Here is a 26,141-nt window from a genome sequence, read left to right as displayed (position 1 = left end):
AAGTGGTTACTAGAGCCCATAGACATCTACAGCGTAAATGCGCCACACACCTTGAGATTTAAGTTCTAAGGTCTCAGTATAGTTACAACGGCTGCCCCACCATTCAAACCGAAACCCGTTACTGCTTTACGGCAGAAATAGGCAGGATGGTGGTACCTACCTGTGCGGACTCAGAAGACGTTCTATCATCAGTAATTACGCAAATTATAATTTTTGCGTGTTAGATTTTTATTAGACTATGTTATTCCTTCACCGCGGAAGATATCGTGAACATTTATTTGCTAAATGTGTATTTCTATATAAAAATTGGTTAACTGCTTGCGAGATTCGAGCACCAGCACAGTTGCATCGCTTGATAAGAATTCAGCGGGTATCTTATCCTTTAGGCCACGACAGCTTCAATTTAGTATTTTATTCGCCTGACAAAGACATTCATTTGTTTTGGGTATATAGAGGGGAAGCTCCTTCTCTCTCCCGCATAGCAGTAGTAGTCAGTTGTAAACAATATCGCTTCAATCTATGCCCAAATATTACGTAGAAGAATGATTTGAAAACCATGCGCACGCGAACATATCAAGTGACAAGCACCATCTTATTATTAGCATTGAAGCGAGGAATCCGTTGCCAAATAAATCGATAAAGTCCCGTATAATTTAATGTGTTAACCTTGGGACAAGTGCTCAAATGCATTACTGCTTCGCGGCAGAAATGATCACCACGGGAATACCGACTCTTGTGGGATTGCAATACTCTCAGTACTTATTGATGTATATCTGTTTGTCTGATTATGATGTCGATGCTCTAGTGTTAGGTATATCCGTTTTATCGAGTTTTTAATCGTAACGACTCTAAAGAAGATTTTACTTAAAAAACGAGACTAAAGTTTTTTTTTCACTGCACGCAATGTTTCAAAATTTAAGAACTTAAATCAGCTGACACGAGGTCAATGAGCTGGTGTGACGTGCGTTATTGTCTGTCAACTGAATTTCCTTTTTATTGCGGGTATTTTTAGGCGAGCAAATAAATAATGTATTGTAGTTCAGGTGTTTAATAATATCATTTATCGTTATCATTTTATCTTCGGGAGCAGTAGTATTAAACTCTGCATTCATAGTTTTCATCTTGTTTATGATTGCCGTCAATCAATGACATTTACGAAACATAGGTCGTTATAATGTATTTTTAGATAAACACGCACTCTAAGCTCAAGGTAGCCGGCCGTTTGAACCATTTAGTTCAAGGTTACCTAATCTTGCACATTTTACGCCGCGCAGTGACATTAGAATGTTCTGAACATCAAATTTTAAATATAGTGTAGTTGATTTTTGATAATTAAGATACAGTGAATGTGTTTTTCAAGTAGACAAATTTAATAAACAATATTAAAATTCAGCTGAAGTGAACAGATGATCTCACGAATGTGTCACGCCGCGCTTCGTTAGTTTCGTTCTATCAACACATGTTGACACAAAACTATTGTTTAGAATAATTAACGTCTGTATTACTTACTTAGATGAATAATAAAGACAATTTTGATTATTTGTTTATATTACAATTGTTAAAAAATATATGAATCGTACGTAAAATCGTGGTAGATTTTTACGGAATAGATAACGTGCGATGAAATTCTTTGGCTATGAGCATCGCCAAATATTATCGCTAGTTCACTATCAGTAGATATTTCGATGTGACTAATTTATACACACACAATCGAAATTAATGTTGTAGGCTGCCATTGTGTTTTTAGAAATGTGATAGGAAAATTTATAAGTGATTCACAAATCGTTAAATTAATTGTAAATGAAATTTCATATAATAATAATAAATAGAATCGTGATAATAACAATTCCATTCAGTGATCTGTTGTGGAGAACATGAATTCCGAAATACAAAAGCAACTGACGCTTTTTAGCGAGTGGGTTCGAAATCAACCTCAATTTCCGGAAATACGTAAGTAATTTTTGGTACTTTTTCGTCATTTATATAACTTTAATAAAGTCGAAAAAACAAAAAAAAAATTTTTTTTTGTTTTTTATCAAAACGCCTATTCGATTTTAGCGAGCATTATGTTGCATATAAGAAGTTTGAGTCATAATTTTGTAAGGAAAATTCGAAATATTTTAAATTTCTAGTTTGAGCTAGGCTTCTAAACGATAGTGGTGAGGCGGCATAGGCTTCTGTGCGCTGCCCACGGTGTCTTCTGAGACACGACGTTGTGCGGGATCTTCCCGGGGATGATATCCCGTTCTATCATCAGGACTGGTACCGGCAAAGGCGGACTTTCAGCGCGCACTATGCGGCACCGTAGGTTTCGTTGAGTCTGAATGGTGGAGCTCGATGGAGTTTAGTCGGTAGTCGGTTTTAGCGGACGATTCTAGAGTGACTCACGCCAGAATTGGAAGAACCTGTGTCTTCCTCTTCTCCCTCTTCTTCTCTTGAGGCGCCGTAGTCCGACATAACCCGGTCTGTCACCCTCTCGACCGGGTGGGTATCCGGAAAAGGATTCCCCCGTATTACAAAAAAAGGCTTCTAAACAACAATATCACAGGAATTATATATTATAAATATCAAAACATAAACAAAAAGGTCAAGAATAAGTTATATTGACTTTTGTCGAAATCATTTTCAAATTTTTATTTGTAGCAAACATTGATTTCTATTTGCTTAAGCAGTGATTTCTGTATGCAGTTATTTCAATAAATACCAAAACATGTACTATGCAGCAGGTACAAAATGTATATGCAGGAGTCAGGCAGGGGTTGATGGCTTTCTCGTCCGGTACCATGTTGAGGTTGTTAATTTGGAAGACTTGCTGCGTTCACAGTTAACTATAAAACAACAACTTAGATTAAAAAAAACATGTGTGCAATTCACACGTGGTAGAAGTGAAACCTTCCAAAATTAAAATACAATTATCCTAAACGTCTTAAGTATATGTAAAATTTTGTCATTAGTAAATAATTGTAAGGTAGCGCCCTCTGTGAATTGATATTTTAATTTCACGTATAATCCTAAATTAAAATTCACTACAAGAGCTTTCATACACACGTTAGTATTAAAAAATCTCACAGATGGCGCTGTATTAAATACTATGTATTTTTCTGTCTCATTCTTTTGTATTTGTGTCTCTTACCTGTCGTTTTTTCCGTTGCATCCGGTTTGAAATCACAACGATTCTAAAGAAGTTTTCACTTCAAAAAAGTTTAATAAAAAAACATTAATATTTTCAGCGGAGAAACTACTGCATCGGTTTTTACATAGTTGCTACTATGACTTGGATAATGCAAAGAGTGCTCTAGAACTTTTTGTTAGTATCAGAAATGAAACACCTGAGCTTTTCACTAATAGAGATCCATTATCGCCGTCGATACAGGAAACTATGAAGATTGTGTAAGTTATATTACTATTAAAACATATTGAATTTATGTAATAGCAGTAGGCTTCGGTAAGCTGTGCCCTTGGAATCGCTGACGTCCTCGAAGGACGGTGACTGTGAGCCGTACCCTAGTCTACCTAAAATGTCAATAAAAAATTGTAAATCGCAGAGTGCTTAAAAGTGCGTAACTACTAGGTAATTCAAATGTATAGTTAACTGGTGAGTCTGTTCAGGAATCTGTGGTGTGTAAAATTAAAAAAAAACATTACCCCATGTTGTTGGAATTCAGAAACAATTAAAACTATATTTTCGTATAATTTTCAGTTCGTTTTCAGGCTTTTTATGATTTTCAATAATAGAGGTGGACTTCGTCTTGTGATACAGTTTTTGCGATGTCTTCGGTATTTATCTGTTGTGCGTTCTTCAAATTATTGATTAGATGGGTGGACGAGCTCGCAGCCCACCTGGTGTTAAGTGGTCACTGGAGCCCATAGACATCTACAACGTAAATGCGCCACCCACCTTGAGATATAAGTTCTAAGGTCTCGGTATAGTTACAACGGCTACCCCCACTCTTCAAACCGAAACGCACTGCTGCTTCGCGGCAGAAATAGGCGGGGTGGTAGTACCTAACCGTGCGGACTCACTCCGTCGTACCACCAGTAAATTTATCCGTATATTTAAAATTAGAACAATCAAAACGTGTTACATAATTATTTTCATTTAATATTATTCTCGAAGTTTTTTTAAAAATGGCCGTGCTGTAATTATACGATATGAATTTAATACTATGGTGTAAACGTTAGTAAACACAGTCCATAGACAACACGTCTTGAAAACCGCCGTAAAACTTTGAAACATTCGAAATCGCAGCTTCAATATTGTATATGCATTTAGTATGTATCTTGGTGACTACAATTTACATACAGATGCTACATTGTTAAAGTTTTCAGTTACTTTCCCTCTTCTAGGTTGTTTACTTGAGGTCGACACAAAGTTTTTTGATGCAATTAACTTTGTTTATATTTCGGCTAAGCAACAACGAACCTTATTATTAAGTGCTTATAGTTATTTTCAATTGTTTTAGGAAAATGGCAGTTTATGAAACGACGGATAAAAAACATATATGGATTTGGCAGGTCAACGACCCGGGATTCGATCGATTTGAAACTTTACATGATTCTAGATTGTTCTTGCTGACCGCAGACACTTGGTTCTTAACCGATCGTTTGGCTGACGACGACATTGTTATTGTAGACGTTAAGGATTTTAACTATAAATTCATTACTAAGTATAATTCGATTCTCGGCAAAACAATATCGAAATACCAAGGGGTGAGTGTGAAAGAGTTTGTGAACGGGCGAAAGTAATGAACGAGAACTTAAGAAGCATTTATTTGTGCTTAGTGCGAGTTTCTTAACGTTCTCGATAGCGTAAAAGTTAACCCAATTTTGTATGCAGTTGAAACAGCGCCCCTAGCGGCAAACGTAGGCAAACGATCCCATTCCATACAAATATGAGCTAACTTTTACGCTATCGAGACCGTTAAAAACTCGCACTAAGCACATTTATCAGTTTTAATGCCTAGTTCTTAGGTCTTCGTTTATAAAATGCTGTTAATTAATATATTTTTTTATTACTTAGATGAGTGGACGAGCTCACGGCCCACTTGATGTTCAGTGGTTACCAGAGCCCATAGACATCTACAACGTATAGTTATAACGGCTGCCCCACCCGTCAAACCGAAACGCATTACTGCTTCACGGCAGAAAAAAGGTGGTGGTACCTACGGGTACGGACTCACAAGACGTCGTACCATCAGTAATTACGCAAATTATAATTTTGTGGGCTTAATTTTTATGACACGATGTTATTCCTTCACTGTAGAAGTCAATCGTGAACATTTGTCAAGTACCTACGTATTTCGTTAGAAAAATTAGTACCCGCCTGCGGGATTCGAACATCGATGCATCGCTCGATACGAATGCACCGGAAGTCTTATCCTTTAGGCCACGACGACTTCAAAATTGTTAACAAAGATTCCTCTTATTGACTTTCGGTTTTTTTTTGTTTTTTGATTTTAATATGATTAACAAAAAAGTACAGACGTTCCAAGTTGATTGTTTGTTAAAAAGCGATATTTAATTTGCTGGGCTTATCTAGTCTCATCTGTGAATCATTATGTGAAATTTATCGTGTTTTAGGGGGCAATGCCGATGCGTTTGAAGCAGATACACGTCATAAATACACCGCTGATAGTCGACAAAATATATTCGTTGTTCAAGCCCCTCCTCAAAAGCGACGTAAAAGAAAAGGTATACCCTAATTCGTTAATTTATTTAAAACGGAACGATCGAATTAATTTCAAGTCGGTTGCAGACCGAAAACTAAGCTATGCGAAAGTTAAACTAAGCAAGCTATGCTAATCTAAGCTAGAAATAAATGGCATGCACATCAAGAGCTAAGCCAAAGCTCAATCAGTGTTGCGAAGCTCAATTAGACGGACGAAGCTCGCCATGAATATAATCGATGAAGAAAGTTCAAATGACGAGCTCACAGCCCACCTGGTGTTAAGTGGTTACTGGAGCCCATAAACATCTACAGCGTAAATGTGCCACACACCTTGAGATATAAGTTCTAAGATCTCAGTATAGTTACAACGGCTGCCCCACCCTTCAAACCGAAACGCATTATTGCTTCACGGCAGAAATAGGCGGGTCGGTGGTACCTACCCGCGCGGACTCACAAGAGGTCCTACCACCAGTAATTACGCAAATTATAATTTTGCGGGTTTTGATTTTTATTACACGATGTTATTCCTTCACCGTGGAAGTCAATCGTAAACATTTTGTTAAGTACGTATTTCATTAGAAAAATTGGTACCCGCCTGCGGGATTCGAACACCGGTGCATCGCTAGATACGAATGCACCGGACGTCTTATCCTTTAGGCCACGACGACGACTATATTATCGTGTTACAAGAGTTCAGTTCCATAGTACAGGAAATTGTTTAACGATTTCAATAAATTGCTTCATATTCGCTACAAAACGACCGTGCGTACGACAAAGGACAATCTGGAGGGCACTGGCGAAGGATGTGCGAAGGGCGTGCGGGGAAGGCGAGAGGGGCGTAGCTTAGCTCGTATAGCTGCGCATCGGCCCATCCAACTAACTTAGCTTAATTTAGTTAGCTCACATAGCTTAGTTCGCATAGTTTGCGGTCTGCACACAAGTATGGAAACCTTTGCATTAGACGCCTTCAGCTCTAACACTAGGAGCAGGCTTAAGGGACCTCGGTAACCGTACTCGACAAAGAGTTCGCCGTGCAACCTAACCCATGAATCAGCTCGCTGAGTTTCTCGCCGGATCTTCTCAGCGGGTCGCGATTCCGATCCGGTAGTAGATTCTATTCATTCGCGAAGCAGCTACTCTTGAGCTGTTAGGTCTCCTTCGGAGGCGCTCGGGTAGCTGTTAGCAAATCCCACCCCTCCTGGCTGAGCCTTTGCTCGCCCACCTGTCCTGGTGAAACTGGAAAGGCCTCCGGGCCACCAGTAATCGTACAAATTAAAAAAAAAAAAAAAAAAAAAACAAGTAAGGAAAACTACATCAACTATGCGAGCTAAGCTAAACTAACTTAGCTTAGCTCTTGGTCTGCAATCCGTATCAGAAGAGTGCAAAAAAAACAAGATAGCGCTCATAAAACTAATTGTAGGTAGGCTGCAAAATACAATAAATTTATCAAGATATACAGGTATCTTTTATTAGTTTATAAATTTATTACCACACATTAATAAATATACCAAAAAAAACAGTTAAAATTTTTAGGTGAAGTATTTGATTATTCTGTATACTATATTTGAAATATTATTCTTAGCCTAGTCGAGTAATTCGTCTGCGTAAGTTGTAAAAAAATGTTTTCAGATTTTTTTAAATTATTTTATTCCTTAAGTACATATCGATTTAATTATAAAGCCAGTACGTAAATTTGTTCCGTAGAAACCGCTACCCACCTTTAATATTGAGGTCTGAGTCTTAATTATAATTGTTTATTGAAGGAAAAACGTACATAAAACCTGTTCACGAGCGACCTTTTTTTTTAAATACATTTTTTAATAACTACCACATCATCCAACCACGATAATGATTTTACTAGATAGGAAAAAAAGGCGATAGTGTAATTGCAAAATCATAGAGTCGATAAAAACCGGAATCAAGCCAATACGCTAAAAAGACTCGTACGATTTCCGAACAATAACGTTGGGTCTATCGGTGTTTCGTGTAATATTATTATCTGATGATAGATCATCTTTAAATAGCTCACTGTAGCGAAGACTTGATCATGGTCGAGAAAACGAAAACAATATTAATAAAAAGCTGTTGGCATTGACGCATGAACGTGTTTTTTTTTAATTGATGTTATAATTTTTTGTCCCCACCCCAAAAATCAGTCCTAGCTGATTATAAAATGATTTTTTTTATTGCTTAAATGGTTGGACGAGCTCATAGCCCACCTGGTTTTAAATGGTTACTGGAGCCCATAGACATTCACAACCTAAATGTGCCACCCACCTTGAAATATAAGTTCTAAGGTCTCAAGTACAACGGCTGCCGCACCCTTCAAACCGAAACGCATTACTGCTTCACGGCAGAAATAGGCAGGGTGGTGGTAGGTATCTACCCGCGCGGACTCACAAGAGGTCCTACCACCAGTAAGAAGATGGATGTTATAAATCAATTATTTTTCAACAGATACATTTTCACACGCCAAATTCGAACACACTATTCGATTACGTACACAAAGACGACTTACCAAAGGACTTGGGAGGGATCAGAGACAGTCTGGATATCTATACAAAAAAAATGAAAGAAATGATGCTAACGAAACGGTATGTATCTCTGACCGACATGAAATTAGATAAAGCAATGTTCGATCATAGGTTTTCAAGGGTCGTTGACATGAAGAAGAATCCTGACTGCAACTACGAAGATTACGAAGTTATAATAAAGGTTGTTCTTAGATGTAGGATTGGTAAGAATAGAATGTATGAAAAGAGCGTGGAAAGGAGCGTTAAGATGTGAGTGAGAGAAAACGGTGAGAAAGGGAAAAGAGAATGACAGAGAAAAGCAAGATGGCGAAGACGTTTAAAATTATCAAAGCGTGTCAGATAATTTCTAATCTATACTAATATTACATAGCTGAAGAGTTTATTTGTTTGTTTGGTTGAGCGCGCTAATTTCAGGAACTACTGGTCCGATTTGAAAAATTAGTTTTTGAGGAAAGCTATAGGCTATATAACATCGCTAAGACCAATACAAGCGGTGCAATACCCATAAATAATGTTTCAAAATCGGGTTTTTTCAGAATCGATAACCTCCTCTTTTGAAGTCGGTTAAAAAGCGTGCTTTTGGTTTTTTAAAGAGCTCCTTAACATTCTATTATTTAAAAATATTTTCACCTCTACGTAAACGAAGTCGCGGGTAAAATTTTGGGTTATGCCAAAGTAACTATTTCAAGCGGACGAAGTCGCGTGCAAAAGCTAGTTATTATAATACAGAAGATCTGAGAAAAGAACAATAAAAATGCAAAAAAAGAATAGTCTTATTTGATGTATCACGGTCTCAATTCTACATGGAACTATCCAATTCCTATATAATGCTTCAAGACACTGTCAAGATGCAATCAACTTTAGTATAAGTCGTGTTAAATTGTCTTCTTCTTCTCAATCGTGTCACTCTTGTCAGAGTGGTCGTGATCGTCATGTAGTGTTGGAAGGGGCAGACTTGATGCGTCTCACGATGTCGCGCCATCTCTCCCTGCTCGGGGCACTCATTTAATGTTAAATTGTACAGTGATCTTATTACGGTCAAATGTAGATTCTATGTTTATTGAAGTATCGAAAACTAAAAGACGGCTGACTATAAAATCGCTTGGTGTATGGACGATCAAAAACACATAACGTAGATAATGAGAAGAATAAGAAGGAAAAATACATTTAAATCAAACGAGAACTTTATGAACATACGTTTACCTATTAAATTTGTTTTCAGCGACGTCCTAGCTCGAGATGACCTATGGAGAAAGAACACTGCTAAGCCCGAGGCAGACAATGCGAAAAGCTTTCGTAATCTTGGAATAGACTGATTGTTTTGTTTATGCGTTGTTTATATTTTTATCAAAATAAATATGCAGTTTACTAAAAATTAAAAAGTTGTCTATATTTTATTCATATGTATCCTATCTCCATTAATATAAGCCGGGTGATGGTAGACCGCGTTCCCCCGACCGCTCTGGGGGAAGGTGTAACGCGGCGCCATCAAAGCGGGCTCTCGGCCCGCTGAACGAGGGAACCGGTGGTCGTGTCGCTGGCGGCCACCGGTCCGGCGTCCGTGGGACGGTGGGATGGATGTAATGTGCTCTGCGTCAACCCTGTCCCGCCGTTTCAATAGCCCCGACTGGGCTCCGGCCCAGTCCGAGGTAGGGTGCCGGTGGTGAGCGGCAGGAGTTTTTAATGAGGTTCAACTCCCACATACCCCACCTGCCGCGCGGGTGGGGATCCGGCGATTTTCTCCTGTGGAAAAAAAAAAAATCTCCATTAATATAAAAATACACTTTACTGAAAATTCTTCACAAACGTGCTACGGCGAGTGCTCTAAGGAATTGCTTCAGATGATCCCATCATCTCCTTTTTGTCACCGCAAGGCAGAGTTCATTCATACTACCTAGTATCACTGCATTCATCCACAGTGCGACTTCGAGGATATTTTTTTTATAGTTTAGGTGGGTGGACGAGCTCATAGCACACGTGGTGTTAAGTGGTAACTAGAGCCCATAAACATCTCCGACGTAAATGCGCCACCCACCTTGAGATATGAGTTCTAAGGTCTCAGGTATTCGAGAACAAAAAGTCGATTGTTTCAAATTGCAAGGATAAAATCTATCGAAACTGCTTATAATTTTTCAATTATATAAACCGATTATTTTATTTAACCCATTAGGTTATGACTATAAATATATAGAAGAAACGATATTTTAAAGTTTAGTGACCTTACTTACAAACGTGTCGTGTCTCTATGGTTCGATTTATGTTTTATTCATTGACACTTCCAAACGACTTTAAATTCGAACCATGTCTTAGATTGAGAACTAAAACACAACAACAGATGAAATCAGCTGATTGCAAATAACGCAATGCTATGGTTGACATTGAAGTTAATAATAATATTAGCAGGCCAACCGGTTGTTTTGCAATAATTCTTCATAAGCAGCATTTTTAACTTTTGTTCAATGTTACGTTTTTCATCAATAATCAATTTTAGCAACAAACTATTTACCGATTTGTAGGGAGTGTTATGAGATCTCACGGGATGCAACCGATATCCTGTTTCTATCTGCCACGAAGCATTTTTTTGTCCTAGCTATGTTGATAGCCTTGAGAGGCTATTTCAGCTTCACCCTAACGTGGAGTGTCGCTGGCACTGGCCCTAGCGAGAGTAGTGCTTCGCAGAATCTACCACCGGATCGGAAACACGACCCAGTGAGAAGATCCGGCGAGAAACTCAGTGGGCTGTGTCTATGGGTCAATTCGCTCGTCGAACCCTTCGTCGCAAGCGACGGGTTCGACGAGGACGGTGACCGGTGCTTGTGGTACCTAAAAGTACCGTTAATGGATCGGGAGGATCCGTAATGTCGTGTTTTGGGCGACGTCGAGACATGAAGCATGCAAGCCTAAAAAAGTGTAACAGATGTTGTCCAGTAACAGATGGGCTCCAGTATTCACTTTCAATCAGATGGGCCGTAGCCAAAACAGGTAGCTCGATATCAGCTAATAGATTTAAAAAATCAACACAAGGACAGAATGATACTCCTTACTCTTCCTCCTCAGTACAGTATGCCCCGCGAAAAACTCCAAAGATTATCGTTCTTTGATTACCATCGAAGACATTTTTACTGGTGGTAGGACCTCTTGTGAGCCCACACGGGTAGGTACCACCACCCTGCCTATTTCTGCCGTGAAGCAGTAATGCGTTTCGGTTTTAAGGGTGAACGGGGCAGCCGTTGTAATTATACTGAGACCTTAGAACTTAGATTTCAAGGTGGGTGGTGTATTTACGTTGTAGATGTCTATGGGCTCTATTAACCACTTAACACCAGGTGGGCTGTGAGCTCGCCCACCCATCTAAGCAATTAAAATAATAAAATAGCACTTTAAATCCGATCCAAATGTAGGTAGTCATTAGTATATAGTATTGGTATTGTCACCAACAATACCAGGGTTGGGTACAAGCACAATTATATATGAAATAGATGTACGGGGAAAATGTCCATGGCTAATTATGTTATCTCAGATTTCACTAAACATTAAATTTAGTGCTCTTAGGGTCAACCAAAACAATTTGTTTGCATTGCTAATTTATAAAAACAATATTATTATATCTTACTATAATCCCATTACCCGAATGTGTCGTCCCTATAACGAACTGGCAAGGTCGTTATATACCTGAGTTAGATATTTTTACTTGTAGGTTAGTTACGTTTAGAAAAATGTTCAAGGGCATCCTCCACGTTATTAATAGGTAGGTTAATGCAATTGTTTAATGTATTATATTGTGAATTTTTTTTTTTCCTTACATTATACGTTAGATTAGTTTTAGTTATCGTGTTGTTTTGTCGTAATTGTAAGGAACGTTGTTATACAAATTCAGCACTATATGTCTTGTTTTGTCGTGCGCACATAACTTATGTTGCAAGCCAGATTTTGTTTCTTTTTATTTGTGTTTTTTATGTATCTTTAGCTTGTGATGTGTATTGTGAGCCTAATAAAATAAATAAATAATTAGTACTCTAATGGGTAGCCCGGCTTCAAATCCTGATTACTTTTATTCTCGAACGCCTTCCACGATGGAGGAATAGAATATAATAAAAATTAAACTCCCACAATTTAAAATGTGGCGTAATCACTGGTGGTAGAGCGTGTTTTGAGCTCGCGAAGTCTACTACTACTTTACGTCTCAAAGTGAATTTTAAAGTTGTAGTCTTTGTTAGTTCACGTAAACACTTAATACGAGGTACGAGAAGTTCTAGGTTAACCCTCAAGAGAATATAATATAATGGAAAAATGAAATAGTGAATTTCTAGAACCATCCCTGTATTAATATTTTCTTCGGTTTTCGTGAGTCGTAAACATAATTAAAACTGTTCTTACGGCTTAATCACCTGTTGGAAGTGTCAGAATGCTACTTTGAAAAAGCAGCACGACGTCATAATCCCCTTATATATATTATTACTAGCTGACCCGGCAAACGTTGTGTTGCCTTAAATAAGATTTCTAGGGAAATTCTACTGTAGTAATAAAAACCTCATTGAACCACATAATACTTCATTATAAACAAAAAAATATATCCAAAAAATTAAAATAAAAAATAAATGTTTGGGGTGGACAACCCTTTTCACTTAGGGGTATGAAAAATAGATGGTAGCCGATTCTCAGACCTACTGAAAATACTATTGATACACAAATAAAACCAACAAAACATGGCTGAAAAATGTATAGTATTGTATAGCTCTCAAATATATTAAGTGTATAATCTATGATGTATAGTGAGTAAGTAATACAGGAGACCGGCTTCGTCCTCATCCCTACTACGTGATGTTTGCTGGATCAGTGGTGACACCTGGTGGGGATAGCTGATCGATTGATAGTTGATCAGTAGTCGACCGGAGAGCGCGGGAGATCAAATTCAATTTAAAAAAAATCATAATTAAAGGAACTTGAAATTATAAACTCTGAATAAGAATTTATCGTACGACAATTATAATATTTGATTGCCATCTTGCAACCTTATTGCGGATGGAAAAATAGGGGTTGATCGTATAAGAGTGAAAATTGAGAGTAATATGATTTTTTTTATTTTAAGTCATGATAAAACTAAATAAAAAACTTGCCAAAAAAATTAAATTTTATAATTAACAAAAAATAGGGGTTGATCATAGAGGGATGAAAAATTGAGAGTAACATCAGATTTTTTATTTTAATTCATGACAAAATAAAAATAAAAATGAAAATCTTGCCAAAAAAAATTAAAGTTTATAATTAACAAATAAAAAATAGAGGTTGATCGTAGAGGGGTGAAAATTTCAGAGTAATATGATTTTTTTTATTCTACGTCATGACAAAATAAAAACAAAATTCTCGCAAAAAAATTTAAAGTTTTTAATTAGCAAATAAAAAATAAGGGTTGATCGTAGAAGGGTGAAAATTGAGGATTGTATGTATTTTTTTATGTTGTATCATAAAAAAATAGAAATTAAAAATTTTGTCTAAAAAATAAATAAAAAAATTTAGGGGTGGACTACCCCTAACATTTAGGGGGATAAAAAATAGATGTTGGCCGATTCTCATAGATACCGGATAAGCACAAAAAATTTCATCAAAATCGGTCAAGCCGTTTCGGAGGAGTATGGCAACGAAAACTGTGACACGAGAATTTTATATATTAGATATATATATAATATTTGCATGTCACAATGTGCTAAGAACGTCTACTTTCTCATTGAATGTAACAAAGAGTTCGACGAACGAACTAGCTCATAGACACAGCTCACTGAGTTTCTTGCCAGGTCTTCTTAGTGGGTCACGATTTCGGTCCGGTGGCAGATAGAAGACACAGAACGAACTAATAGTATGTTGAGGTCTGGCGGTTTGCTTTTTGATTTTCAACTTCATGATAAATAATTTAAATAATAAGTGTTTAATATTATCAGTGTCTAATAACTCCAACCATTTGATTAATAAGATAATGTTATTAAATCAAAAAAATAAATTTAATTATATCCGTGAATCTGCAGAGTTGTTTTCAGAACTAAAGTTAAAAATACAACACGTTTTATTTTAATTAACCAGTGCCTTAATGATCTATGTTTCCATTTTCGACCTTGTAAGAGCCTAATCAACGAATTCGCATCTCAGATGTTGAACATTCATCGCGTTTATATCGATAGGACGGGCGGGTTGTGCGCGCGGCAGGAATTACAAAATATTTTATAATAATATTTTTGTGACACAATAAAAAACGGTAAGTTTAATATTTAATAATAAAAAAATTATATAGTTATAGTAGGTACATATTCGTTATATAATAATTAATAATAATGATTTGTGGTGCGTTGATTTATGGTTAAATCACTCTTTGTCTATTAATACGGATCTGAGATCGAGGAAAAAAATATCGTGATAGACGCCGTGTAATTTGCATACCATATTTGCTTATAATTTAACTTCTAGGAATAAATTTCACAGCGCAATGTCTATTTATGGTTTTTTATGTACTTTTTTCCGCGAACAGATTTTTTTTATTGCTTACATGGGTGGACGAGCTCACAGCCCACCTGGTGTTCAGTGGTTACTGGAGCCCATAGACATCTACAACGTAAATGCACCACCCGCTTTGAGGTCTAAGATCTCAAGTATAGTTTCAACGGCTGCCCCACTCTTCAAACCAAAACGCATTACTGCTTCACGGCAGAAATAAGCAGGGTGGTAGTATCTACCCGTGCAGACTCACAAGAGGTCCTACCACCAGTAAAACCAGTATTATTACCTTAAAGCTCGACAGCTACGGTGTTACACAGCAAAATAATGCGTGTTTTTATTTTAATTTATTTTTAATTAATTACCTAATTATAATTAATTTATATTTTATTTACGTTAACTCTCTTTTATTATAATTTTTGTTTATTCGATATAATAGCAGCTCTGTGGGCTCATGCGTGTGTATATATATTAAGATTTCGAGCATCTTAGTGTTGGTGTTGATAAAATCTGAGGGCTTAATCCATTCTGTGATCACACGGTTTAGTAATAGCACTTCCAGGTGTTTGCCTTATAAGGTGCTCTGTTTAGTATTAATGAGTGTTGTAGATGTTGACGCTTGTTGCAATACTATACAACCCTAATATCGAACGTTTGCCTATAGATGCTCTAGACCCATACTAGGTACCGCCTTGCCTATTTCTGCCGTGAGGCAGTAATGAGTTTCGGTTTGAAGGGTGGGGTAGCCGTTGTAACTATACTTGAGACCTTAAAACTTATATCTCAAGATGGGTGGCGCATTTATGTTGTGGATGATGTGGGCTCCAGTAACCACTTAACACCAGGTGGGCTGTGAGCTCGTCCACCTATCTGAGCAATAAAAAAAATAATCTAACACCAGGTAGGCCGCGAGCTAGTCCACGTATCTAAGCAATAAAAAAATTATATTATGTATATACATAGAGGTGTTAAGTGCGTATTTATTCTCATCAATAATTGGAATGGTAGCTTTAATAGAAATACATTTTTATTGCACCTACATTTTAGTTACCTTCGTTTTCTCAGATGCAAATCGACTACGAAAGAGACATTTCGTTGATCAGAGAATGGCTCGCTAAGGAGGATTACCTGCCGCAAGACCTTGGTGAGTGGTTTTTAAAAATAAATTTTTGCAACATTGAATTTAATTATGTATGTATATAAAATTAAATTTCGAACACAGGGTTAGTTTTTTTTTAATTTTTTCATTGCCTCTCAGGCATATGAGCATACGGCCCACCTGATGGTGAGTGGTTACCGTCGCGCATGGACATCAGCAATGTCAGAGCCAAGCCGCTGCCTACTGGTGAGACTAGACGGTACGATGTGCTATGGTTGATTCCTACAACCGTTTTTTATACAGAACTGAATTTGTTAAAGCTTTACAATGATCTTTTTATTTTTTTTATTGCTTCGATGGGTGGACGAGCTCACAGCCCACCTGGTGTTAAGTGATTACTGGAGCCCATAGACATCTACGACGTAAATGCGCCAACCACCTTGAGATATAAATTCTAAGGTCTCAAGTATAGTTACAGCGGCTGCCCCATCCTTTAAGCCGAAACGCATTACTGCTTAGGTCCTACCACCAGTAAATCTACACACTTCTTGGCATTTTCGAACACAGGACGTGTATTTCTCTAATAAGTCACCGAATTGCACGAAGGGAACGCACGTCTTAAAGTTTCTGTATACACCTAAATAATCTGGTTTTAGTTGTGAAATAAACAGTTTTAAACAAAACGAAACCTTTATTAGGATTTCGAAGGCTTTGAACGCAAAAGACATTGAAAAGTTTATTCATTACAATAATAATTAAGTTTATATTCACGCCATATTTACTATTACAGTTATGTATATAAAAAACAATATTACATTTCGACGCTTGAGAGGCAAACGTGACTAAGCGACAATAACTGCTTTGTACATAAATGATAGGCAATAACCATATTCGATGCGCAAAAAAAATATATTTCTAGGTCTATTAAAATCATTTCAATGCTACAGCTACTAGCTAGATTCTACTACAGCTGGATTAGTTAAAATAAATTTTGTTTTACTGGTGGTAGGACCTCTTGTGAGTCCGCGCGGGTGGGTACCACCACCCTGCCTATTTCTACCGTGAAGCAGTAATGCGTTTCGGTTTGAAGGGTGGGGCAGCCGTCGTTACTATACTTGAGACCTTAGAACTTGTATCTCAAGGTGGGTGGCGCATTTACGTTGTAGATGTCTATGGGCTTCAGTAACCACTTAACACCAGGTGGGCTGTGAGCTCGTCCACCCATCTAAGCAATAAAAAAAAAAATATACATTGCGTTTTCTCACTTTTATGTCAATACAAATTAAAAGTCTAATTATATATTTAATATTATAATATGTATAACATTATAATTAAAATAATTTAACATTGTTGTGATGTTAAAACGGAGCGGAATAATATAGAGAACCGAATTTTTGTACATAATAGGCATGGAATGGCTGTCTGGCTCAACGGCTGTCTGGTGTAGTGGTAAGTGACATGGTCACTACACAAGGGGGTCGCGGGTTCTAATCCCGCTAAGGGAAGATATTTGTATGATAAATATAAATGTCTTTTCCAGGGTTATGGATGTATATTAAATATGTGTATGTGTATAACAAAAATCTTATATTTATTTCCGTTATCTGGTACCCGTAACACAAGTTCTTTACGAACTTATCACGGGACCAGTTAACGTGGCGTGACTGTTAGTAAATATTTATTTATTTATTTATGGAATGAAAATAAGCTTTTTTAAATCTCTCCGCTTAGTATTATGCAATTATTTATGTTTCGGGATATTGATCGGTATTATTAAAACGTTTTCTGTTTGCGACTGTAAGAGTGTGTAAAATTAGAATATTTAAAATCGTTTGTTTTTAAGTTTCTTTTTGGATCGGTGCATTGTCCGCAGGTGACATGCTGTTGAAAAAATTCATTCACAGCTGCTACGGAAGCTTGGAAAAAACGAAGCAATGCATCGACAAGTTCTGCGTGGGTCGCACCAACACTCCAGAACTGTACACGTCCAGAGACCCTACGGCAAGCAAATTGAAAACCGCCTTTTCTATTACGTGAGTTTTAAACATAACTAGCCGTACTCGCCCGTTTCGCTGTGCATTTAAAATTAATATTATTATTTATTGTCATTATCATTAGGGACTAACTGGTGGTAGGACCTCTTATGAGTCCGCACGAGTAGGTACCACCACCCCGCCTATTTCTGCCGTGAAGCAGTAATGCGTTTCGGCTTGAAGGGTGGGGCAGCCGTTGTCTATGGGCTCCAATAACCACTTAACACCAGGTGGGCTGTGAGCTCGTCCACCCATCTAAGCAATAAAAAAAAAAGAGTCCAATACTCATATAAATATTAGCCTATCCATTAAGTACATGTATTTTCTACATGGATTTCAAGTCAATCGGATGCACGGTTCAGTAGTTGAACGGAACATCCGTAAAACTGTAGATTTATATATTAGTACCTATAGATTTAGCGATCATATTATGGAATAATAAAAACTTTTAAAAATTAAGAAAACCGACTTCAAATAGACAACTATTTCATTTTACTCCAAGATATTGATTCAAGTGTTGCTCACTGAAATATTTACGTTACACCGATGGTTTTTTTCATTGTGTCTAATTTTAAATTTCAGTTGGGAATTTTGAATATGTATCACTTTACTGGTGGTAGGACGTCTTGTGAGTCTGCACGAGTAGGTACCACCGCCCTGCCTATTTCTGCCGTGAAGCAGTAAAGCGTTTCGGTTTGAAGGGCGGGGCAGCCGTTGTACTGTTAAAAGTGAGATCTTACAACTCATGTCTCAAGGTGGGTGGCGGCATTTACGTTGTAGATGTCTATGGGCTCCGGTAACCACTTAACACCAGGTGGTCGTCAGCTCGTTCATACATATTAGCAAAAAAAAAAATTAGATCTACACGTGTATGCAGCGGGGGTTAACGTAGAATAGAGTAAATCTAGAAAAAACCAGAATCGCGCTAACGACATTAACAAGATGTATTCAAATGTGAAATCTGAAATGTAGTTTGAATTATGAGTAATGATTAGCTAGAATAAGGTTTTAATCAAAATACAGATATAATATACAGCCTTGACCTACTCTGACTACAGATTACTTAACACTTAGTAAAATAAGACGAATATTTTACATTTTTAATTATTTTTTCAATTAAAATATTATTAAGTAACAGCATTTTACAAAAAAATAAACTATTCTAAAATAAAGTTATTTGCGGAAATATAAAACAAAAAAATTAATATGTTTTAATACACACTTATGCAGCATTAATTAAGCAGCCATTAAAAGCCACCATTCAAGTTTAATCAGTAAGGTCACAACGATCATTCGAATGTTAGTGTCACATTGTGACGAATTCGAAATATTGCCTCAGCTCTCAGGTTTCCCTCGGAAGCGTTCGGGCAGTATTGGTCGTGGCCTTGTGAGGCTGTTTAAGCCTCAGGACTATTTACAAAAAAAAAAAAAAACTTCCAATAGATTTATATTCCGAGTTCTTTTCACTTTGACAACACGGAAATCACCCCCGGTTTGAGCCCCGTGAGCTCACCTATTAGCTCGGCGAATCTAGAATAACCCCTCGAGGCAACTAGAATAGGGAGGGGGGAAAAAACACGTAAACAATCTGTGCTAGTCACGTAAATTATAAATTCACTTAATTTATTTGTGGTCACATATTATGTTGCAGATTCATAACTAAAATATGATAATTTTATATATTTGATTTTTATTATATTCACTGTGAACCTACCATTTAGTGTCAGGGATGTGTAAAATATTCCTCGAAACAAATAAGTAATAAAATTATTCTTCCGTACCTTTCTTGCCTTTCATGCGTACATAATTAAGGTGTCCTAATATTATATGTGAACTCTGACGTCATCTTATCCTTCTTCGCCGAAGAGATCGTATTGTTCCTAGCTTTATTTCATTTTTAATTGATAATTTTCATTGCCATTGTCTAGTTCAGTGATTAGAATATTAATAACAATATGTCAAAACGCTTATAACAGAGTCAACAAGTACAGACGTGATCGATTTAAGTTGTAAGAAATTAATTGTAGAGAGGACGACATAAAACCGAAGCTTCTCAGTGGGTCGCGTCTCTGATCCGGTGGTAGATTCTACGAAGCACTGCTCTTGCTAGGGTTAGTGTTAGCACCGTCATCAGGTTTGAGCCCCGCGAGCTCACCCACTTGTTAGGGTTGCGCTGAAATGCCCTCTCAAGGCTATCAGCTTTTAGTAGCACTAGTAGGACCATAATATACTCTATCCATCAACGGAAAGAAGCCATTTTATTAGACCCAGACATTGGCACCCCTCTTCAAGATTTCAAAAGATCTTTTCTGATTTTACAGGAGTGTTACCACATATGAAGCCGGTGAAGACGAAATTCTGATACACGAACTTGACGATCCTAACCTAGAGAACTTCGAATTCTACGACCTAGTGAAGACATTCGCGATGCAAGCAGACTACTGGCTCAACAACATCCCTCTGTTCCCACGAGGACACATTGTGTTGATCGACGCGAAACACTTCTATCTGAAGATAGTGTCCCGTGTCAATATATTTTTCTTTAAGCAGTTCTTGGTATATTTGCTTGTAAGTATCGGTCATTGAATCTGTGGTATCAGTATCGTTTTAACTCCTCAGCACAATCGCATCATTTTTAATGGGTCGTTGCGAACATCCAGTTTAATGTTTTATATAATATTCAAAAGAGATTTGTATGCAGTTGGGACGTTTGCTGCAAGGGGCATTATTCCAACTGCATACAATTTTGAGTTAACTTTTACGCTATCGAGAACGTTAAAAAACTCGCACTAAGCACACTGACGTGAAGCAGTGCATAGTAGCTAAACAATGGCGAGGTTTTTATTTCTTGTATTGGGCAGGTCAATTTTACAAAGCGCATTGAATGAAAATAATAACAATACGCGCTTATATATACAAAAAATAATCGATCATAATACTCATACTCAGGTGAGATGACGTATCAGAAAGACTACGTGCAAGAGACATTCTGAATGAATTAGTTAGTTGGGAAACTCCCAATCCGATCGCGATAATTTAAAATACGTTTACTTCATTAACTAGATAAGGCGGTCCACGTCCTTACGGATCCACCTGATCCAATAACCTTTTCATTAGACGCCTTCAGCTCTAACACTAGGAGTAGGCTTAGGGACCCCGGTAACCGTACTCGTCGAACTCGACAAAGAGTTCGCCGTGCAACCTAACCCATGAATCAGCTCGCTGAGTTTCTCGCCGGATCTTCTCAGCGGATCGCGATTACGATCCGGTAGTAGATTCTTTCGCGAAGCAGTTGCTCTTGAGTTGTTAGGTTGCCTTCGGAGGCGATCGGGTAGCTGTTAGCAAATCCCGCCCCTCCTGGCTGAGCCTTTGCTCGCCCACCTGTCCTGGTGAAACTGGAAAGGCCTACGGGCCACCAGAAATCTTTCAATCATAAAAAAAAGATAAGGCGGTAACATTGTAAGCTATATGCATAAATAGGCCTTTTGACTGAACATCCAACATAAGCGAATTAAAAAAATATTATTTACCAAATTTTACCGTAACGTTTACTCGTATATTACTGATTTCAGGAGGCGATGCCAGTCCGCATAAAACAGATACATGTTTACAACAGCCCGGCTTACTACGACAAACTGTTCTCACTCGTTAAACCTGTACTGCCTCAAGAAATTTGTGATATGGTATGTAAAGGGTTTTTATTTAAATGAAGCATTTGGTGATCTATACTTTTCAACTTATCGAATGGATTTAGACATAATTTAACACTAAGCACACCATAACGGGTCAAATGACCCATTTTGAACTATTGCATTGAAGATCCACGTATCATCTGAATGCTATTGCACATTTAACTTCATTTCTTTTGCTTACCAATTAATCTACAGTTATTATACTATTTTTGTTGTTGAGATTTGTTTATTTTGAGTAATACTTGTCGTGTACCGTTAATTACCCGCTATGGTAGAAATAGGTACCAGTAAGCGTTGGTATGATTAGTGTTAAATTTAAGTTACGATTCCCAAGCTGTGGGATCTGATACCTATTTGATTCGTTTGATGACCTAAGGCTGATTGATACCCTAAGTAGGTCCACTTGTGGCCAAGGTGCATTTAGGGATATTGTTCTGCTAATTAAGTAAATGTAGTCGAGCATTGTTTTACTAGAATATACAGATCTTCTTCGGATCCAGCTATTCAGGTTCCGAAAGTCTCGTGGGGGTTTCCGCTGCACAATCCGACATTAAGCTACTTCAGCCATACGAGGAGCACAGCGAAGTCGCCTTTGCTTAAAGAAGAAAGTGTTCTTTATTGTTCGGGACATATCGCAGAGGGGAGGTCATTCCAGAGTCGGAACGTAGGCAAAAAAGATCTCACGAAGCGCACTATGAATGAAACAGCGGTTCCAGATAGTATGGATGAACTTTGCTCTAGTGAGAGGGGCTTCGATGATAAAACTGAGATATAAGAATAATCTCGGACAATACTTGAACTGCATACGGTAGACAGCGGCTTGGCTCTGCCCCTGGCATTGCTGAAGTCCATGGGCGACGGTAACCACTCACCATCAGGTGGGCCGTATGCTCGTCAGCCTACAAGGGCAATAAAAATAAAAAAACTGCTTCTGGTGTCACCTTTCAATGTAACCTGCTCTTTCAACCCCGTTATTAATACTCTTTTTACTTATTAAAGGATATTTCTGTATTTTAGATAAAATTTCATCTTGAAATAGAAGGCTTGTACGCGCATGTTGATAAAAAGTATCTCCCCGTAGAGTTGGGAGGAGAAGCTCCCAGTATGAAGGATCAACAAAAGAAATGGGTTAAAATAATAACAGAGAGCAGGTAATAATAAATCTTAATAATCGAACCGCGTTAGCATAAAAACCATGCCTACCCCTGGAATAATATTTTTTACTAGATTTTGCCCGCGACTTCGTCCGCTTGAAGCAGTTCACAAATAATTCTCTATTTTAGAAGAAATTTGTTTAACATAAAAAACGTTATAGTGAGCCAACCTTAATATGGACCGTTTATTTTGAAAGTGGTGTAAGTCCAATTTTGAGAAAAATGAGCTATCACGTAATTCATGCTTAATTTAATGTAAATTTTTATATATAACTAGTCCGTGTTTAATTTCTTTCAACTTAAAATCGGTCGGTAAATGAAATTGCATAATCATCGATTATGAAAGTGGTGTAAGTCCAATTGACAGAGGTAGGTGGCATAGCCAGACCTCCTAAGATTTACCTGTATTTTTAAATCAACAAGTATAGTAACCTTTAATTTTCTCGAAACAAAAGAAAATGGACTTACACCACTTTCAAAATAAACGGTCCATATATAGACATATACTGTCGCAAACTTTTTTTTAGATCTTTTAAAGGGGAACAATTCTCTAATACATTACTTAAGCGAAACCTTAACTGTTTCCGCAGCGCACGCAGTGGAAGCTCTCAAAACGGGATTAAAGCCCCGATTGTGAAACATTATTTATTGGTGCTCCGCTTGCATTGGTCTTAGCATGATGTTATATAGCCCTTCCTCGATAAATGGGCTATCTAACACTGAAAGAATTTTTCCAATTGAATCAGTATTTCCTGAGATTAGCGCGTTCAAACAAACAAACTCTTCAGCTTTATAATATTAGTATAGATAAAAAAAGACGGTAGTTAGGAATAATCAAAAATATCGACTAATAACAATTTAGTCAACCGTGACTACCAAAACGGTAAATTTATTCGAAATTTCGGGCATAATTTATTAACAGTTAAAAACTCGAATTTAAACTATGAAACTTGTTTGAATTAATTATGGCTTAATCTCGATTAATAGCTCGACTGTATCGATGCCGCAGTAGTTAGCAGCCCTAACCGTTGCATAGAGGGTCGTGGGTTCGATTCCCACACGGTTCGATTCGGGCAAACATTCGCCGGATGACCTTGCGTGATTTGTTCCTAGTTATTAGTTATATAAATATTTACGATGCGGTCTCTAACGCTTCAATTCAGACTTGAATCAGATTTTTATTACAATGCTGGATAGCATACACAATACGGTGAGACGGACGGTGCGTAGTTGAATCTTTTATGTAACAAAATGTAATTCAACAAAATTTCACAACGTAATACCGCCTTTATTACGTAATACATATTGTTCATCGTAATTTATATTTTTATTTAATCCATTCCTGTTTCATAGCCACGAGGTAGCTTTTATGTACGTATATTTGTGATTGTCGCGTTTGTAAATATCAACTTAGTCCCATTCTTATAACTTAAAGAGCAAACTGCCTAAGCGTTGATTGGTTGATAGTAAAATAAAAATGATGAAGTTTGAAGAGTTTAAAAAAATACTAAAAAAAATTATAAATGTGTCTATGTCACGTTGTGTTTTTGGGCTATATCCTTTATTTTTATTTTTACAGAGACATGTATTTGAATGATAATCTGTGGAAAGCTGATATGAAGAAGCGAGCGAAGTCGAAAGGAGCCGACACCGCAATGAATGGATCTTTCAGAAGTCTATCGATAGATTAATATTTACAGAATTGCATACCAATAACTACGATGAGAGATAATTTTATGTGCATTAACTAAAGTAATGTTAATTAAAGGTAAATAGTGATTAGTTTTATGATATTTTTCAAAAAACAAATAGTTAGTTCGGTTTATTTGTTGTACATTAGATCCCACGAAACTGTAAATCGCATTTATAAATAAATAATCATACATATGTATATATTGATTAAATTCTGTAGTCGTAAATAAATACAGTACTCGGCGATGAATATTGCATATCGACTTTTAGAAAGAGACAATCGACTAGCTTCTCGCTTACACTAGAACAACGTCAAACGTCACACAAGAAGTGTGTGACAGAGATAACACTCTACGAAGGCAAAATTGTGTAACGTTTATCACCGGATACTCTACAATTTTACACAAAGCTTTTTATATAGTAGTTGTTATTTCGTTTCGAAAAAGCTATTTCGATGTATAAACTTGAAATTGTATCTTAGCACTAGGTTGATGATATGCTTCAATATGACATTTTAACTAAAAAATATATCCTTAGATTTCAATAAAAATACAATACATAATTTTATAGCTTCGCTCTTATTTTGACCAGAATAAAAACCAACAGAATAAAAAAAAGACCTTAAAGGTGTTTTTATGTGTAGCTTTTAAGCTACATTTATTTTTATGTCGTGCTGGAAGTTTAGAAATTGATTTACGAACACAAATCGTGACTTCATTTGTTTAATAAAGCCGTAGAAAAGGACAGTCGCGTTTCCGACCCGTTGGTAGATTCTGCGAAGCGTTGCTTTTGCTAGGGTTAGTGTTAGTAACGTCACATGTTTTTTATTTTTTTTATTGCTTAGATGGGTGAACGAGCTCACAGCCCACCTGGTGTTAAGTGGTTACAGGAGCCCATAGACATCTACAACGTAAATGCGCCACCCACCTTGAGATAAGGGTTCTAAGGTCTCAGTATAGTTACAACGGCCTTCAAACCGAAACGCATTACTGCTTCACGGCAGAAATAGGCAGGGCGGTGGTACCTACCCGTGCGGACTCACAAGAGGTCCTACCACCAGTGATTACGCAAATTATAATTTTGCGGGTTTGATTTTTATTACACGATGTTATTCCTTCACCGTGGAAGTCAATCGTGAATATTTGTTAAGTACGTATTTCATTAGAAAAATTGGTACCCGTCTGCGGGATTCGAACGAATGCACCGGACGTCTTATCCTTTAGGCCACGACGACTTCTTGACATCTGTGCTTAGTGCGAGTTTTTTAACGTTCTCGATAGCGTAAAAGTTAACTCAAATTTGTATGGATTTGGAACATCGCCCCTAGCGGCAAACGTAGGCAAACGCTATCTTACGCTTAACGCTATTTACGCTATCGAGAACGTCAAAAAACTCGCACTAAGCACATACGTTTTTATAATTGTTCTCTTTTGACCTGCTATCAATAAATAGGTTACGTATTTTTGAAGTGAAAACTTCTTTAGAATCGTTGTGATTTCAAACCGGATGCAACGGAAAAAACGACAGGTAAGAGACACAAACACAAAAATGTGTAGGATGAAGCCAGCAAAGAATGAGACAGAAATATACATAGGTACTATTTAATACAGCGCCATCTGTGAGATTTTTTAATACTAACGTGTGTATGAAAGAAAGCTCTTGTAGTGAATTTTAATTTAGGATTATACGTGAAATTATAATATCAATTCACAGAGGGCGCTACCGTACAATTATTTACTAATGACAAAATTTTACATATACTTAAGACGTTTAGGATAATTGTATT

General features: G+C 37.2%; 2 protein-coding genes across 9 annotated transcripts; both read left to right on the top strand.

The window, feature by feature from the left end:
- The first annotated feature begins 999 nt into the window (after positions 1 to 999).
- LOC101746915 (alpha-tocopherol transfer protein) lies at positions 1,000 to 9,584 on the top strand. 8 transcript variants are annotated; one of them, XM_021350263.3, is made up of 7 exons: positions 1,000 to 1,165; positions 1,748 to 1,950; positions 3,231 to 3,390; positions 4,464 to 4,710; positions 5,581 to 5,691; positions 8,126 to 8,262; positions 9,425 to 9,584. In XM_021350263.3, exons 2-7 carry the CDS (start codon positions 1,875 to 1,877, stop codon positions 9,516 to 9,518), a joined length of 825 nt encoding a protein of 274 aa, XP_021205938.1. In that variant the 5' UTR covers positions 1,000 to 1,165; positions 1,748 to 1,874; the 3' UTR covers positions 9,519 to 9,584. The 8 variants fall into 8 exon arrangements, with proteins under 8 accessions (XP_021205938.1, XP_062530685.1, XP_062530687.1 ...); XM_062674703.1 differs by having other exon boundaries at positions 1,058 to 1,165; positions 1,729 to 1,950; XM_021350261.3 differs by having other exon boundaries at positions 1,102 to 1,494.
- A 4,442-nt stretch (positions 9,585 to 14,026) lies between these two features.
- Positions 14,027 to 24,922, top strand: LOC101746774 (alpha-tocopherol transfer protein-like). Its single transcript, XM_004929578.5, has 7 exons — positions 14,027 to 14,449; positions 15,751 to 15,829; positions 17,658 to 17,817; positions 20,139 to 20,385; positions 21,390 to 21,500; positions 22,527 to 22,660; positions 24,243 to 24,922. The coding sequence occupies exons 2-7, from the start codon at positions 15,751 to 15,753 to the stop codon at positions 24,352 to 24,354; spliced, it is 843 nt and encodes a 280-aa protein (XP_004929635.1). The 5' UTR covers positions 14,027 to 14,449; the 3' UTR covers positions 24,355 to 24,922.
- Positions 24,923 to 26,141: the final 1,219 nt, after the last annotated feature.

Source organism: Bombyx mori, chromosome 21 (genome assembly GCF_030269925.1).
Source record: "Bombyx mori chromosome 21, ASM3026992v2".
NCBI lineage: Eukaryota > Metazoa > Arthropoda > Insecta > Lepidoptera > Bombycidae > Bombyx > Bombyx mori.
Note: the sequence above shows the minus strand (reverse complement) of the source record. Positions and strands in the feature narration are given on the sequence as shown.

What these genes read in the sequence shown, in the direction of transcription:
- LOC101746774 (XM_004929578.5), top strand. Translation starts at nt 15,751, where the DNA reads ATGCAAATCGACTACGAAAGAGACATTTCGTTGATCAGAGAATGGCTC. An exon ending in TTACCTGCCGCAAGACCTTG is followed by an intron (nt 15,830 to 17,657) that starts GTGAGTGGTTTT and finishes CATTGTCCGCAG; the next exon opens with GTGACATGCTGTTGAAAAAA. An exon ending in AGTTCTTGGTATATTTGCTT is followed by an intron (nt 20,386 to 21,389) that starts GTAAGTATCGGT and finishes TACTGATTTCAG; the next exon opens with GAGGCGATGCCAGTCCGCAT.
- LOC101746915 (XM_062674701.1), top strand. Translation starts at nt 1,875, where the DNA reads ATGAATTCCGAAATACAAAAGCAACTGACGCTTTTTAGCGAGTGGGTT. An exon ending in ACCTCAATTTCCGGAAATAC is followed by an intron (nt 1,951 to 3,230) that starts GTAAGTAATTTT and finishes TAATATTTTCAG; the next exon opens with CGGAGAAACTACTGCATCGG. An exon ending in CAGGAAACTATGAAGATTGT is followed by an intron (nt 3,391 to 4,463) that starts GTAAGTTATATT and finishes CAATTGTTTTAG; the next exon opens with GAAAATGGCAGTTTATGAAA.